Raw genomic sequence first — 18,209 nt, 5'->3', positions numbered from 1 at the left:
CCCCCATTAGACTGTGAGCTCCTTGAGAACAGTAACCATTTTTTTTTGCCTTTTTTTTCCCGTATCCTGGCACATAGCACAAAGCCTACACACAGTTCAGACTTAATAAATGTTTATTGACTTGATTTGATTTATTTACCTTGGTTTCCCTGGATGGTCAAGCCAACCTGACTCCAGTGAATTATTGTTTATTCTGGGCTCTTCTTCCTTGGGAATTATCATCCTGAAATATATTAGGCACTCATGTGTGCCAGGCACTGTTCAGACAATATGTTGGTCCCAGCTTGAGTGCCATGAGGAGAAGGACGTTTTTATGCATAGGTTGCAGTCTTAAATATAATAGGCTATTTTCTGACAGCAAGAAAAGGAATCTTTGCTGGGCAGCACTGTCATATTAGAGATTGGTCAGTTGCTATAGAAATTCTAGGGAAAAGAGTTAAGGATAATAGAATAATTTGAGTGTCTCTAATTCAATTAGGCATTTGTTAAGTGCTTATCAAAATACAAGACACTGTGCTAGGCTCTAGGAGTACAAAGACAAATGAAATAGATGATTTTTGCTCTCAAGGAGTTTAAATTGTATTCCTAACATTTTTTTTTGGTGTGTGTGTGTGTGTGTAAAATAGAAGTGTTGCTACTTGGTATTTTATGGAACCTTCAAATGACAACTCAAGAAGCTTAGAGTACAAGACTGTTTCTTGGTATAGATATTTACCTAGATTTATCTGCCCTTCTAAACTTGAACATTTATACTCGTGCTAACACGAATTATAGAATCATAGAATTTCAGAGTTGGAAGGGACCTTAAAGACTGTTACCTTTTAACTACTTAATTTTACACATTAGGGTACTGGGGCACAGAGAGATGAAAGGACTTGTTTATGGTCACACTAGAGTAGGACCAATTCTAGATCCCAGTTCTCCTGGTTCTCATTTTAGTTCTTTTTAATATAACAGCTCCTTCATTTCTGACCTTTTCATTGCCTCATTAGCAGCTCAAAGAGAGGTCCTCTCTGCTTCTGTAGATTTAAAAATAGAAGCCCTTTGAGGACAAGGACTCTTTCACCTTTATCTTTTTATCTCTGTCATTGCTATGCATATAATAGGTATATAATAAATGTTTATCGTTGATTTTTTTCCCCATTCTGAGTATTTTTATGCCTATATTTATTAGCCCATCCAATCAATCAGTCAAGTACCTTCTATGTGCCAGACACTATGCTAAGTGCTGAGGATACAAAAAGAAGCAAAAGACAGTCTCTGCCCTCAAGAATCTTACAATCTAATGGTGCAAAATATAGTTAATGCTTAGCAAAATGTAGCTAGTAAAAGTGCTTATTCAAAAAGAAGAAAAAGTTGATTTTTTTTTTGGGCTAAATTTGACTCGGGAAGGCAAGTTTACTTCATTATTTTCTTGAACTAGTCTTTCCTCCATCTCTTCCAAATTAAACACATTGGAAGAAATTACATAATGTTTAATAAGTGTACCCATTTTCACCTGTGATTTAATTTGTGTTTCAACAGGACATTTCCAATTAGAGGTTTTCAGATTTACGATGGACCTATTCATCTCAGCAAAAGCACATTCAAGAACTATATGCCAACAGCAGATAGATATAGCAGTGCCATTGGGTTCCTAATGAAGAATGTTTGGCAGCTAACACCCAAGAATAACATTTCCCTGGTGAAATTTGGTGCTCATGTAAGTAAATCTTCGGGGTCCCTCTTCAGTGACAGTGGAGGAAGAAAAAGCAAGAGGAGATGAAACCAAATTGAGTTTGCAGTTGGTGGGACTGTAAAGAAAGATGTAGAATAAACTGGATTTCATGTATTTTTGCCCATATGAACTCCAGATGGTAACAGAAGAAACTATCTCTGGCTACTTTTTGACATTCAGCTAACATTCTAAGAGGAGAAAGTAGCTTAAAACATGGTGGATTGGGTGTTTTGACATGATTTAGAGGCAGCGAGGTGGTGTAGCGGATAAAGTGCTGGGCCTGGCATCAGAAAGACTCATCTTCCCGAGTTCAAATCTGGCCTCAGATGCTTACAAGCTGCGCAAGTCACTCAATCCTGTATGTCTTAGTTTCCTTATCTGTAAAATGAGCTGGAGAAGAAAATGGCAAACCACTCCATTATCGTTCTCAAGAAAATCCCAGGTGGAGTCTTGAAGAGTCAGACACAACTGAAATGACTGAACAGCAACAGTTGGGAACCTTTGAACAAAACTGGTGGTGAGAGCATCCATCCAAAAGCGCAATCACTGGCTCTCTGGAGAGGAAACACTTGCATATTTTATTTTCTTTGGAGGCCAGCATTACTAATGAGAGGGTGGGCGGGAAGGAGAAGAGCAATGCAGGTATTCCTAGGAAAGTTGTGGGCTTTAAAAATTAGCTTCCATTTTGGGCAGGTAGGTGGTGCAGTGGATAGAGTGCTGGGCCTGAAGTCAGGAAGACTAATCTCCCTGAATTCAAATTCAGCCTTGGACACTTAGTAGCTGTGTGACCTGGAGCAAGTCACTTAACCCTTTTTGACTCAGTTTCCTCATCTGTAAAATGAGCTGGAGAAGGAAATGGCAAACCATTCCAGTATCTTTGCCAAGAAAATCCCAAATGGGGTCACAAAGAGTTACACATGACTGAAAAATGACTCAAAGACCACGAGAGAGATCCTATTTAAACTATATAGGGTTTTGGTTAAGTACCACATAAGTTTGTAAAATTCAGTTGTCTACCATTTTCATTTATACCTCCACACCCTTGGTCATCTACCTGACAAAATTCAAAATATACCACCTCTGTCTGTATAACCAGACACACACTTAGAGCTCCAGTTCTCATGGTGTGAGTGGAGAATAACAAAGGCTAAGACCATGTCATATCCCCTGGAAGTAGCTGTTGAGTAGAGTGGACTGAGCATCTTTTACTCACCTCATGGGTAGCAGTGGCAATCACAGTGGCTTGTTGAAACCCAAGCTATTTTTGCTTTAAAATGAGGTCTGTGGTAGGTCAGTGAAAGTCAAGATCTGCTGACTCTACAGAAGGGAACGACTGAGTCGTACCACAGAATGTTGACTAACAGGTACTAGTCAATCCAAAGTTTATTTTGGCTATTTATCTCCAGTGGCATAGTTAAGGGCTAGACTAATTATTAGGTTATGATTGTGGAATTGGACTATCTCTTACCATCCAATATATATAGAAAGACCTATATGTGACTCTATGGGGTCCATGTTGGCCACTCTATTACCTAAGAAGGTCATATGACCTACAAATACCAATCTGTTAAGCTTAAAGTTTTTAGTCTCCAATGGGAACCAGGTAATATGCTATTGGCAATCATTCAATAAATCAAGCATTGTTTAATGCCTTGTCTCTAGGGATACTTAGTACTTACATAAAAGTGAAATAAATAGCCCCTGCCCAGGAATTTGTAATCTAATGTGGGCAGGCATATACATATATGTTCAGTTGTTTCAGTTGTGTCTGACTTTTTGTGACCCAGTTGAGGTTTTTTTTGTTAAAGATACTGGGGTGGTTTGCCATTTCCTTCACCAGCTCATTTTACAGATGAGGAAACTGAGGTAAACAAGGTTAAGTGACTTGCCCAGGGTCACACAGCTAGTAAGCATCTGAGGCCAGATTTGAACTCAGGAAGTCTTCCTGACTTCAGGCCCAGCACTCTATCTACTATACCAAGAACATATATAGGTACCTGCAAAATCAAATACAAGGTAACAAGGGAAGGCATGAGTGTGTGTGTGTGTGTATGTGTGTGTATGTGTATGTGTGTGTGTGTGTGTGTATACATATATACATATATGCATATTTTTTCTAAAAAGGCACGAGTATTTAGGGAGGATGAAACCTCCTTAAATACCCACAACTATTGCCTAGAGGCAATAGGAAGCCTCTGGAGATTGAGTAGGGTAGTCACACCATCAGACCTGTACTTTAAGAAAATAATTGTCAGCTGTGTAGAGAGCTTATTAGGGTATAAAGCAATGAGGCAGATAGACAGATTACAAAACCATGACAAGAGATGATGAGTGCCTGGGCTAGGGTGGTGGCTGTGTAGATGGAAAAAAGGGGACAGATGGAAGAATTGTTATGACCCAGCATAAGATTAACGCTATGTTATGTAGTTGTAAAAGAGACACAATCTCGATAGGAGTAAGGTGTCATAAGAAATGTTTTACTGGTCTATCCAGGCTTGTATTTTATCTGACAGTGACACCAAGAGACTGTTTGTAGCAGAGTTTGTCAGGAACCCTTCATTGCCTCAGAAGATTAGAGCCTAAAATATACCTGATTTTCCTCAAGCTTAGCACTTGGAGGCACAAGGTTAGACACCCCAAAACTCAGAACCAGAAACCTTATAGCTGTTCACAAACAACAGTCAAATATGAACCCCAAGTCACAATGTGAGCTAAAGGTACAGCTATTTTAAAAAATAAATTACACATAAAGTATAAATATCTTTTATAGGTGTGTCTGTATGGGTTGGATGACAGTATTAATTTATAGGAAATGAGGAAATGTTGATGGCATAGTTCCCCTGAGTCTGACCAGAAGCTTCATAACGTCAGCTGCAGTCTACTCTGAAGTGTGTGTTCTGTGCCGAGTCAAGGCTATAAAATGTATCCCTCCTTTCTTGAGAGAAGAGGGGGCCTTTGGTGTGGAATGTTCCATATATTGTCCATTAATATTGATATATTGGTTTGGCTGAATTAAAAAAAAATTTTTTTGGCACAAATGAAGGCTCATGATAGGGGTGGACAATTAGGGATATATTCAGATATTAATAATGTGATGTAAAATTAGACATCAATAAAACTTTTTAAAATGAGCCCAGTAAAAAACTGACTTGGAGCTTAATCTTAACTGTGTCAAAGAATGATCTGGGAAAGATGATATGATAGAAAATGCTAACTAACTATTTCTAGTTGCTTAAAAAGTAATTTGAGAAATTGAAATGAAAACCGGAAACAGAATTCAGAATGCTTTCAAATCCTATTCCACCATCCCACCTTCCCCTCCTTTTTCCCCTGAATAAAATGGCTGAGATGTTTAGTACTGAAGAAAATTATTCATGTCATGTAGTTAGAAGTGTCAGAGCTGGAATTTGAATCCAGGTCTCCTGTCTTTCAAGTTCAGTGTTTTTTCTTTTCTGAATATATCAGTTTTATCTACTGCTCTTTCTAGGTTAGATATCACTGTTTTAGTAAAACTTGAAATGGCGATTAACATTTGACCCCTTGACTTAGTGGTAGCTTAGGAGAACAGTGAGATCATTTGCAAACTCTGATCTAATTAGGCATTCTAGCTCTGAAGGTTGTTTGTCTTTTTTTTTTGTGAAGAGGACCTACATGATGTGCTACCTTGACTCAAACATGAATTGAGTTTAAGCGAGGCAGAGTTGCACAGAGTTGTCAGCCTCACTATCTCTTCCGGAGTCCAGTGGCAGGACAAAAGTCGAGATGACTGGCGATGGCCCTGAGTGCAGTGGATGACATTGGTGTCTTTGATGTCTGACCTCTTTCAACTGCCTTCATGGCCGTTGGAGCAAATTGTTCTCATTTACTCATTCCACCCGGGGGGGGGGGGCGGAGTTCTTTAACATGCTTAGGGTAGACATCCCCCTAACTCACTGCTGGATTTGAGACCTGTTGGCTACCCTCAACCTGGGTTAGCTCATCTGCCAAGATGGTTTACTGCGGTATGGCTGCTAAGCCACAGGTGAGAGTTGAGTGCAAGGTAGACACCAAAGGTGGATGAGCAGCCCTGAAAATGGCTTGGCGAGCCCTCATACCAGAAGTGCTAGTCCTCTCTGACACCCCACATACCCCAGATTAAGGTATCTCTGTTTTGAACTTCAAAAAGTCTTGTGCTACTAGTTCAGGCATTAAAACAATTGTACCCAGTATGCAAATGGAGGACCTGATTGTTGTTGCAAAAACTTTGTTGTTTTATTTTCTTTTTCTTGTTTTTCTTCAATCAGGTTTCTTTGAATGTCTTTTTTGGCAAACCTGGTCCCTGGTTTGAAGATTGTGACCTGGATGGTGACAAAAATTCTATATTCCATGATGTTGATGGCTCTGTAACAAGATACAAGGACACTTATGTGGGTAGAATGGACAACTACTTGATTAGACATCCAGACTGTGTTAATATGACCAAGTGGAATGGAATTATCTGCAGTGGGACCTATGCCCAGGTGGGTTCAGCATATACATGCTCAGAAGGGTTGAAGAGGTGACGAACAGTACCTCACTTGCTTTTTATATTCATTGCTTCCATGAAATGACTGTGTTTTGAAGATTTTAGTGTTAGAAAAAATTCCTAGAGAATATATGTGATACTGCTCTTCCTTCTTTTGTATCCTCAAATCCATTGAAATAAGAAATTTTTTTCTGCTTTTTAAATTTTGTTTTATTTTATTGAAAGTTATAAACTGTTAATAGGACTGGAATTTAAGAAAACCTCGAAGAAAGAAGCTACATCAATTGATGCACTGATTTTTTTTTTAATCTGTAAGCAGAGAAAAAAGAAATAGTAGGTTACCATTTTTATTTCAAGGTAAAATTATAGTATCTGTTTGTAATATTTATATTTAAAGTACATTTGCACAAATAGAAGAAATTATTTGTTGTTGCTGTTCAGTCATTTCAATTACGTCTGACTGTTTGTGACCCCTTTTGGGATTTTCTTGGCAAAGATACTGAAGTGGTTTGCCATTTCCTTCTTCAGCAGGAGAAATTATAGCAAATTATAAACAAGTTTTTGGATCATTTGATCTGCTTGGTCCCTGTAATGTTAGAAATTGAAGGGAATCTTTAAGATGGTCTAGTTTTGATCCCTTCATTTTAGATTTAGTAAACTGAGATCTACAGGGGGCAGTGATTTGCCTAAGGTAACAGTGAATGAGGAGAAAAACTTGAGTCTAGAATCCTCACCTCCTGAACCCCAGTCCAGTGAGTTGATTTCTACTGTACCATGTACAGAATAAAAGATGAGAAATAGTGGAATAACATTATTGTTTAGTGCCAATGTGGATAGATCTACTTAATCAGGGAAGCCTTCTTAGAAGAGGAAGTTTTTGAGATTTTGAGTAAGTGACTTAGGTATTTTGAAAATTAAAAGGTTTAGTGGGTGGCAGGAAAGAAAGTATAGGGCTAGAACTAATAATAGCAAGAAATCACACATAATATTTTAAAGTTTGCAAAGCACTTTTCTCATGACAGCCCCATGAGGCAGAATTCAAACCCATATCTCCTGGCTTCAGGTCTAGTAGTCTTTCCACAGCAGAGAAGAGATGTGGGACAAATGAGTCAAAGAAGATGACAAATTGGTTAAGAGAGGCAGAATCTGAGGAAACAAGTGAAATCTGTTTAAAGACCACAATATATTAACCCATTGTTTCTATAAATTAGATTTAGTAAAACAATGATTGGGGAGAATGACTTGGGACAGCATATCAGATAGCAGAGAGATGATTTTAACTGTGTCATCGTGAACTGATTAAAGACTGTGAAGGCAAATAAAGCAAATTCAATAATTTAGGCACCAGGTGGCTTGTGTTTTCAAATGGAAAGGAGGTTAAGTACCGTATTTTACAGAATGAAATGGTAGGATTTGTTAATTAGCTGAATGGAAAGCAAAAAATGTTTAAAATGAATGGTTATCTAGTTAGAAAAATATTCATAAGATCATAGGGTTTAGAGCTGGGAGATATCTTAGAGATCATTTAGGCCAATCCCATCATTTTATGGATGAAGAAACCAAGACCCTGGCAAGAAAAGTCAAGAAGCATTTATTAAGCAGTTACTGTGTGCTAGGCACCATGCTAAGCACTGGTATCCTAAATAAAAATACAAACAATTCCTTCCCTCGAGGAGGGAAGACAAAACACAAAAGGGAACCAGAAACCAGGATGGGAATAGAGGCTGGTAAGGGGAAGGTACTCTTTCAGGGTATGGTGTTAAAGTCAGAAAAGTTAGGAGGAAAGCCAGGAAGGGAATAAAAGTTGGCCAACCTGGATCCCGCCCCAAATGGAGGCCCCAACAGGAGCTCATCAATGAGAGATGTAGGCTAGTCTGTTCCAGGGGAATGCTTCAGGGACAGATGGATGTTCTAAGGTAAGCTGGTTTCAGCACAGAGGGAAATTCCAGGGTGAGACAGCAGCTGAGGCACAATGTTGAAGCTGGAAAAGTCAGAAGGAGAGCCTGAAGAGAAATGATCATTGGCTGACCTAGGACCCTTCTGACCTGAGGATTGAGTTGGCCAATGTCTCACAGGAAGTAAATGGCAGAGCTGGGATTAAAAAACCAGGTCCTCTAGATTCCACTGTCACTATTTGAGATGAATGTCCTGGAACTTAGGAGGAGAGGCTTAGAAGCCATGGAGGACAGCTTGCAGACGAAGCTATGCAGGGGTGTGATAATGGGATTTTAGCCTACTGAGGTTCAGAGAGCAGTAAGTTCAGGCAACATAACTGTCATGGGATGTATCTAAGCTCTGGCAAGCTAGAAAATCAGGGTTCCTTTCTCCATTGTGATTCTACTTGTATGACATAGATTGCCCACTTCTAGAGAACTGAGGAGTTAGTTCCATTATGTGTACATGTGTATGTGTATGTACATATATTGTCTTGGAAGAAAAATTCTTTCTGGCAACGTTAGTTCTCATTGTTCAGACTTGCATTTGTATATTACCATAGGACATCATCATCATCAACATCATAATGATAAACTACCATTTATATAGCTCTTACTCTGTGCAGAGCATTGTGCTAAATGCTTTACAATCATAATATCATTTTATCTAAATTAAAATCTTGTCTCAGATGCTTATTAGCTGTGTGACCTTGAGCCAGTCTCTGCCTTGTTTCTTCATCTGTAAAATGGAGGTAATAATAGTACCTACCTCCCAGGGTTGTTGTGAAGATAAAATGAGATAATAATTGCAAAAGCACTTAGCACAGTGCCTGGAACATAGTTAGAGCTATATAAATGTCAGTTATTATTAGTACTACTATTATTATTATCCTAAGCTCTATTATTCTTATGATATTCAAGTGTCAGATATTTCATAAAGCATTGCATAAATGCTAGTGATTGTTGTTGCTGTTGTTATTTAGCATTTTTATACTTGGAATCCTGTATGGAGGATAAGTAAGGGGGCAAAGGGGGCAAAGACCCAGAGACGTTCTGGTTTGATTTTGATAGATTCTTGTTTTCTTCATTGTGGTATTTCTTACTCACTTAGACAAAATTTAAAACTTAACCACTGACTGACTAGAGGAGTGGAGGGAGAGGGTAGACTTAGCCACAGTATATTAACCTGGAAAAGAATGTAGTAACTTAAGAATATTTTCTCTTCTCCATTCTTCTTTTAAAATATAGTGGATGAGAGCAAACATTGTTGATCTATTAATAGGAGATGATCTAGTTTTAAGAGTTAAAAAATATCCAGCCCTTTTTGGGTTTCTTGGCATTTGAAATCTATAGTGAAGTTTGTTTTGTTTGTTTTGTTTTGTTTTTCCAAAGACCATCTGGACATGCGACTTGTATGAGTTTGTTTTTTGAGAAAGCTGAGTGTGTGTGATTGAAAGTTATATATTCTTAAGTCCTAGCACATAGTTGAGCCACAAGTAGAATTTCTGTCACCAACAGTCCATCTGAGGTCACTATAATTCTAGCTCTGTATAAGTCTGCTTTACTATTCCTATGACTGACACGGTAATAATGTTTAAATCCGTTGGGTTTCCAAAATGTGTTAGAATTTGAAGTTGGCCACTCTAGTGTGTTGATATGTGATGTTCTTTTAACTTACGGATGAAGAGTGAAATCCTTCATAAAACTCTACATCATGTTGGTAGGAATGATAAACCTAAGACTCAGATATGTTATCTTCTAAGCATAGACTTGGGCAACTATAGACATAGGGTTGAATTTTGGTATTTACCTGAATAGTATAATGAGTGGGCATGAAATAAATGTTAATTTACTCTGAATATGTGATCTTTTTTTCCATTTAAAGCCTCTTTTAAAAGTACCTGGAGATTCTTCTTATGAAATGTTGTTCTTTCCTGCCAATTGCTTCCATAGCCTTTGTTCTCCCCATTTAGACCCTGCCACTTGATCCACTATCCTTTTATGGTTATTTGAAAAGAACTAAGTAGGTTTTTAATAGCCCAAAGTGGTAGGCTGCCAGATCCCAAGATAAAAAATAAATTTTTTTTGTTCCTTTATTTTCTTCTTGGAATTTCTGTGGTACTTGCAGACTCAAGAATGAAGGTTATTGAAGAAGGAAGATAATAACATGAAGAAGGATTTAAAATTGAAGTAAAGAGAAGCAAAAATGGCAAGAAATTGCTGTCATGGGGTCAGTGGTGGGAAATGCTATAGTGCTCTAAATTCTGGCCAGTGATAATCTAGAGATTTTCATATGGAAAAAAAAAATTTGTAATTAAGGATGTATAGATAAAGAACAATATTTTTAAAAAATGAGTGGAAAGGTAGAGTTTTGGGAGATTGAGAAGGACAAAGTGGAATAAATATTTAGCAGTGAGTATTTCAGCGCTGGTACTCCAAGCATCTATAAAATGGCCTGGTGACTATTAAGAAAAATGTCAAGATGGGGAGAATTGTGGATTAAGTGGAGGTTTACATAGTATATTATAACATACCTATGTGTATATACTACTAATAATATATCCCTAGGAGTGATTATTACTAGTGAGAAATTTGGGGATAGGTTATTATTTCTGTGTTAAAGGGTTGCCTTGATGCTCCTTTTTTGTTAATATTTTGTGAGAAAGTTTTGGTTATGGCATTGCAGAGGCCTTGAATGACGATAAAATCCAAACCTTTCAAATTTGCCTCTGTTTAATAATAGTGGTTTTTTTGGCCAGTTTTTTTCAGTGACTCTTAGTTCAGCTTTTTTTTTTGTGGTTGAAAAATGACTATTTGAGCTGCCTAATATCATGGAAAATGAAGAGTGAATGTTCCAAGATGTTAAATTTTCCATATATTGTTTTTTGAGAGACTTCTTTCATAGTTTGGCTAGAGGATATGCATTTTACAGAGGTTTGTTCATTTCTTCTTCAGTTGTTTTTTTCTTTTTTCCTTCTCTGTTAAAAAAGCCAGAAAGATTTTGTGTTATGATGAATAAACTGGCCTGCTGGTATGGAATAGTCTAAGAAGATGTTGGCTAACACTACACTGTCTGCTTTTTACAGTTCTAGCTTAGGAAACTGCAATGTAAATACAGCTTAGTATGTTGTAGTTGGCTACTGCAAGTACAGATGTCTACCTTTTCAATGGAAATTCTTACTTAACTGGTTTTTAATATCCAATTTCTTGTAATTCTTCATATTTGTCTTTTGAAGGTTTATGTGCAGACATGGAGCATGCAAAATCTTAGCATGACCATCACACGGGATGAGTACCCATCCAACCCCATGGTACTGCGAGGGATTAACCAGAGAGCTACATTTCAGCAGTACCAGCCAGTAGTAATGCTAGAAAAGGGATACACTATTCACTGGAATGGACCAGCCCCACGAGCTACCTTTCTTTACCTCATAAATTTCAACAAGTATGTTTATGGTGGTCTCAGTCTGTTAAAGTAATAATTGTTTTGTTATGCTGTTTATTAGTGGGAGATACTTATTTTACATGTTTTAATGCATGTAGTAAGTAGTTTAGAATTGTACTTTAATTTTTTAGGCTGCTCTAAAAGCTGGTACAAATGTGGTTTGGGAATTTTAGTAGTATTTAGACTCCGCCTGTTGGAAGTATGGGAGAAAGTAGGGGACAGAGCACTTAACTGGAGGTTAAAAATTCTTAGTTCTAGTCTGGTCTTTGCACTCCCTAGCAGTATGATCTAACAGTATGATCTTGGATAATAACCTCTCTGGGTTTCAGTTTCCTCATCTATAAAGTAAAATGATTGGATTAGATGATCTTTATGATTCCTGACAACTCAAAAATTCTATAACTGCTTAGTGAGCATGATACATCATGAAGGCAGGACAGAGGCATATTGGACATAGGTTAGGCTTGGAGTCAAGGAGACCTGGTTTCAGATTCTGCTTCAAGCAACTCCTTAGGGTTTTCTTACTAAATCAGAGACTGTTTGCAATGTGAATTGGTGGACAGAGTTCTGTCACACTGGATTTTCCCTAAATCAAGAGTTCTTAATTTTTTGTGTGTGTCCTAGGTCTCTTGTGGCCATCTGGTAAAACCTATGAACCCTTTCTCAGAATGATGTTTTCAAATAGATTAAAAAAATGAATAGGATTACAAAGAAGACCAATTTTATTGAAATAGAATTATCAAAATATTTTAAAAAATTGTTTATGGGCCCTAAGTTACTGATAAAATGACAGATTTTTCAGGTATTTGAGTAGGGTAAGGACACACATTTGCATGATAAAAACCACCTCTTTGCATTATTCTTTTGTAGTTCTTAACTATACAACCTACACCAAGCTTTTAGTTCTATTGAGAGTATGAACTGGGTTTATTCTATTCCAAATCAGCAGGCCAGTTAATTCATCATAATACAAAATCTCTCTGGTTTATATAACAGGGAAAAACTCAACAACTGGAAGAACTAAGTGCTGACATACCCTAGAGTGGACATTATTTTTGGTTTTTCTTCCTTTCTTGACCATGCGGGAAAGAGCCAATGGTAATGTTGGCCTATGTATATGTCAGTCAGCGCATCTGGCCCATGATTGAAAATTAAAGTGCAAGTCTTGTTGCAACAGAGAGGCTACAATGGGATGTCATTCTGTGAGATCATTGCTAAAATGGATTTGGGGTGAAAGACAAAGAAGAATTCTAGGGGCAAATTTTGAGATTTTAGGTGCTTTCATTACTAGCAATAGGAATCCATGGTAGAAAAAATCAGAAGTCAGTAAAGGAAGGGAAATTTAAGGCTAAAAATGTTGGCAGGCCTAGTACTGATAGAAGACTTAATAAGCAGCCCATTTTGTAAATTAAACTAGCTGAGCTATTGTGTGTATTTGCAGGAATGACTGGATTCGAGTTGGCCTCTGCTATCCATCAAACACCACTTTTCAAGTTACATTTAGCAGATATCACAGGCAGAATGGCATTTCTACCAACATGGAAGAATATGAGCCTGTACTTTCAATGGAGGAACTGGAGAAGAAGCCTTCTGACAGAAAGTTCTATTTTGATTATAGCACAGGGTAAGTCACTGGAGCTTGGGGATGAGAATTATTACTGTTTTTCTTTAATAGTGAAATTACCAGCTCTGCAGAGTGGCTAAGAATAGGGCATGATAGCTGTTTAGAAAAGCAACTGTAGTTGAGCAGTTCTCTGCACATTGCTATTAGAGGTTTAGAAGAAAACCAAAATGGCTTATAATTGTTGGCAGACAGAGTCTAGTGGAAATGTTTACCATTCACCTATTAGCACAGAGTTGGAGAGAGAGGAAGAAAAGCATCTCTACTGGAGACATAACAGGAAGACAAGTTTAAGAATTAAATATCTTTTAGGTAACAGTTAGCCCTTTTACATGTCATGATTTTTAAAAATATCAGAGTTCATATTTCAGTGAAATTTGCCTTGCTGTGCTTCTCACTGTATCTATAATCATCATTCACTGTGACCACTTCTTACTAAATAAATAGAATTTCTCCAGGCAAAGTGGGATAGTGTATGGAGTGCTGGACTTGGAGATAGGACTATGGGTTCAAATCTTGCCTTTGGCATTTACTAGGTACGTGACCACTGGCAAGTTGTTTCATTTCTCTGAGCCTCATACAAATCTCTATGATTGTGAGTTCCAACTTTAATTGAGTATGAATAGAACAAAGCTATTTCTTACTTTCTCTTTTCTGTACGGGACCGAACTTCTTTGATCTAATCCCGTTCATGGGTTCTTAGGGTCCTTTAGATGGCATCCATCCAGGTATGGCCTAGTCCCAAGCCGCAATTTCTGCTTTTGGTTTTAACGTGTGCTTTTGGTTATATTTATTTTGCCTTTTGATTTTCTAAGCCCCTAGAATACCCAACAAGTTTAGTTGAAATAACTTTATTCTTATAGAAAATTCTTATCTTTTAACAGACTATTGAAGAATTGATTTAATATTCTGCATTCCCTTATTTGGCCGAGGCATTTTCCATTATGCAAAGGAAGAATGAGATTACAGATCATGACTGAGTTGGGAAAGGCTCGACATGTTTATAATTTTTTTAGGAGACAAATCAAATGAGAGTAGCACAAAGTTAGCACATTAAGGAAGATGTACAAAACCAGGAAATTAACGAAGTTGTATTAGGTAGAATCAGTGAAACAAAATGCCCAAGTGGATTTTTGTTATTGCTATTGTTTTTTAATATTCCGGGAAAGGGGCAAAATATTAATAGATAACTGATGATAGCAAGCTCAGCAAGGATTCCTATCGTGGGACTAATTTTGCTAGGGTTTCCTATGGAAAAGCACTTTTCCCATAGTCCTTCAAGGTAGCATTGTATAGATATTTAGCCTTTGTAGTAACATGAGGTTTTGTAGAATCCCACCAAAATAAGACAGATCTAGAGTCCTTATTCCATGGCATTCTATAGTTTGATTGTAGCAAACATGATGCTAGGCTACCATCATGCTTTTGTCCATAAACACGTTGCTGCACTTGAAGTACGTTTCCTCAAAGGACATAGAAGGAAAGCTAAAAAACAAACAAACAAACAAACAAAAAAGCAAAAAACCTTCCTGGTATGGTGATTCCTGTAATAGTTACCCGAAAGCTTTTGCTTAGAATGTGAATCTGCTTTAATAGGATTTACAGTGGTTTGGACTCCAGTGGCATGACCTTTTACATATCAATGATATATAAAAATTTTTTTCCCTGGTTTTTTCTTGATGTATGAACCCCTAACTTTTTAGAAAATGCTGCCGCTGTGGAAAAGGACTAGGGACTGCTCCTGAGATTTCACTGGTATGGGGAACTCCCAATATGGGGAATTCTTTGACCAAAACAGACTGGTACTTTTCCCACAATTTATAGTCTTAGAGGAGGGATTCTTAAGCTGGGGTCCATTAAAAGTCTTAGTGTGGTTTGAAGTTTTAATAGTTTTAAGCTTTAGTAGCTTAAAACTGCACTAGGGCATTTGAGACACCCTGTATAATTGAATGCAAGATAATTTCATGGGGAGTAAGGGATGTTCCGTATTCTCTAGATCAGCAGTGTCAAACTCAAATAGAAACAGATCTCTGCCAGCCACATTTTGACTTAGAAAACAAACCACAAATTAACATTATCTCTGTTGCATTGTGTTTTTATTTATTTTGTCAAGTATTTCCCAATCACATTTTAGCTTGGTTCCAGCCTGGCTAAGAACACTAGGGGATTTTGGGGGCAGCCTCCAGCCTTCAGGTTTACGAGTTTGACACTTCTGCACTAAGTGATCATTTCATTTGGCCCCTTTCCTTGGTTGTAAACATACTATCTAAGTAACTGTACCGTGTTTTGTAATAGCTTACAAATGAAAAGTCACCCCCTAGCAATAATGTTATCTTGGTGTGTCCATTCTGGCCAAAAGTGTATAGTTAAAGAATGATTCAAATATGTCGTTATCTGGCGTTAATCCTAGCTCAGTGGATGTGTGTCCATTTTATGTAGATTGCTGTTTCTGTACCTCAAAGCTAAAAACAACAGGGAAGGTCACAGCTATTGCTCATCTGAGGGATGTGAACGGATCAAGATACAAGCAACAACTAGCTCGAAAGAGATCAGTAATTGCATGGCTAAAGCTTACCCACGGTACTCCAAGAAGCCATCAGTCACCAAGAAGATGCCAGCAATGTTAACTGGACCCTGTCAGAGCTGTGGCACACATCAGGTAGGAGAGTTGTGACATTATGGACTAGGGGAGAAAACCCATATAATTTTGTGTTAAGAAGGAGAATGGGCTGGGCATGATGGTACTCACTTATAATCTTTGCTACTGGTGATTCTGAGACTGGTAGGAGTTCTGAGCTTCAGTGGGCTGTGCCAGTTGGGTAGCTACACTAAATCCAGTGCCAAAATGGTGAGCCTCTAGGAGCAGACCTCTAAGGAGGGGCAAACTGGAAATGGAGCAGATCAAATGCTCCCATGCCAATTGTTAGGGGGAAGGAGAGAATAAAGGAAGAGAGGTAGAAAGAAAGGAAGGGAGGGAGGGAGAGAGGAGGACAGATGAAGTACTGCACTGGGCTACAGAAAAATAAAAAAATTAAAAAATAAACCTGAGAAAAGCTTTTCAGCCTATTGATAGGTCCCAAACAAGTAAGATCACAGTTCCTTTGAAGAATAAGTTAGCAAGTTAAAATGCATAGTGGCAATCCCTTAATTTTTAGCTAGTTTAGGTGGCATAATGGATAGAATGGTGGACCTGGAATTACGAAGACTTGAGTTCAAAATCTGGCTTCAGACACATGCTAGCTGTATGACCCTAGGCAAGTCATTTAACCTCTGCCTCAGTTTCCTCATCCGTAAAATGAGTATAATTGTAACACCTGCCTCTTACAGTTGTGAGGATAAAATGTGACAATATTTGTAAAAAGCTTTGCAAACCTTAAAGTATAATATAAATACTAGCTTTTATTATTTAGCCCAGGAGTGAAATTTTTGATATTCATAGAATTTGGACTAGACAAAAAAATGTCTCTTCTGATATATGTTGCATTAACAGGGTTTGCAAGGCATATGTCTTTGCAATGCAGAGAATATATTTTAATATAGTTCATATATATTACATGTATGCACATATATTTTTTCTGAAACTGGGTCTTCCTATCTTACCCATGCTGGAAGTACTTAAGCCATTCATGGACTTGATCACAATACTGATCAACAGGGAAGCTTTAAAATTGCCCTGTTTTTCCAGCCTAAGCTAGTTTACCTTTCCTTAGGCAGCCTGGCGGCCATCCCTCACTGGGGGCCCATCATATTGGTGCCAGATTCAGAGTAGAGACCTGATTGGTATTAGCCCTTCCAGTCTTAGAACTCCTCCCTGTTTGTGGGGCCTACAGGCATGTGCCACCATGCTCACTACTGTCTTTTCTTTATATTTAATATGATTCTGCTAATTAATAATCTCACGATCTACATTTTTATACTTCAATGATGTAAAAATATTGTTTCCTTTTTTTCCCATTATGTATGAGCTCTTTTTAGAAAATGCCATTGCTGTGAAAAAAAGGACTTGGAACCATTTCTGATTTCATTGGTGTAGAGAACTCCTGGATGAAGAAATTCCCTCCACTAATGCTGATCACCACTATTTCTGAAACTTGACCTAAAAATTACATGCACAAGAAGGAGTTCAAAATGAAAACAGAATCATCACAGATAAAAATAAGTGCATAGCACAGTAACTCCTTACCATAATGTGCAATAACACACACATACTTCCTGCCCTTTGATGCTGATCTCCCTAAAAAAAAGGAAACAGGCTTTCATAAGAGAAATTTTTAAAAAATCATGTGGCAAGAATTGGGGTAAACCACAGAAACTAAATCCATTTAGGGGGAAGATTAGTGATCAGCTTTTTAAGATCACTTTTATCTGTCAAAGCAGAATTGAGGCTGAAAAAGAGAAATATGTTATAGTTAAGATTTTTTTAAAAAGCTGAAATCGACACAAAATGCATTGCATACTACTGTGGGAAAATATACTTTAATCTTTCTTTTCCTTTCTTATCAACACTAGGGGAGTCTGGGAAAAATAAAAACCTTTCCCTTACCACATCCACTCTTTTGTTTTGTTTTGTTTTGTTTTTCTGTTCCCACATACATTTATAAGAGTAAACTGGAACAGGCAGAAATGATTACATTAGGCTTTCCCATGACATACAATAAGCGCTCTTCTAGAAAAGCACCACCCTCACTTTAAAACTTTCCATCCATTCATCAGCCACTTTTTTATTTAAGTTTTGTTTAATTCTTTTTCTTTGATCAGCCTTGGCTCTAGTTTTAGTGACAATAACTTCGTCAAGTAATACTCCGTCTCTAGTTTAATTTTTTAGTTGGCTCTGTCTCTAGAGTTCCCCTGACCCAAGGGACTTAGGGGCTTTATAAGGCCCCTGAAGAACATCAGAGGATTTTTCTTTCTTAGAGAAAACTAAAGTTTTCAGATTGACAGTGACTAATACAATATCGCATGAAGCAATTAGGAGTTGAATTATTTTA

General features: G+C 37.6%; 1 protein-coding gene across 1 annotated transcript in view; it reads left to right on the top strand.

Annotated features, from left to right (window-relative positions):
* CEMIP2 (cell migration inducing hyaluronidase 2) overlaps positions 1-18,209 on the top strand; it is a 98,419-nt gene that overhangs the window by 67,968 nt on the left and 12,242 nt on the right. Inside the window, 5 exon segments of the mRNA XM_078152816.1 lie at positions 1,525-1,702; positions 6,001-6,216; positions 11,392-11,600; positions 13,042-13,224; positions 15,661-15,880. Coding sequence (XP_078008942.1) covers positions 1,525-1,702; positions 6,001-6,216; positions 11,392-11,600; positions 13,042-13,224; positions 15,661-15,880 — 1,006 coding nt within the window.

The sequence above is a fragment of the Phascolarctos cinereus genome, unplaced genomic scaffold (genome assembly GCF_003287225.1).
Source record: "Phascolarctos cinereus isolate Bilbo 61053 unplaced genomic scaffold, phaCin_HiC Scaffold_4;HRSCAF=312, whole genome shotgun sequence".
Classification (NCBI taxonomy): Eukaryota; Metazoa; Chordata; class Mammalia; order Diprotodontia; family Phascolarctidae; genus Phascolarctos; species Phascolarctos cinereus.
Note: the sequence above shows the minus strand (reverse complement) of the source record. Positions and strands in the feature narration are given on the sequence as shown.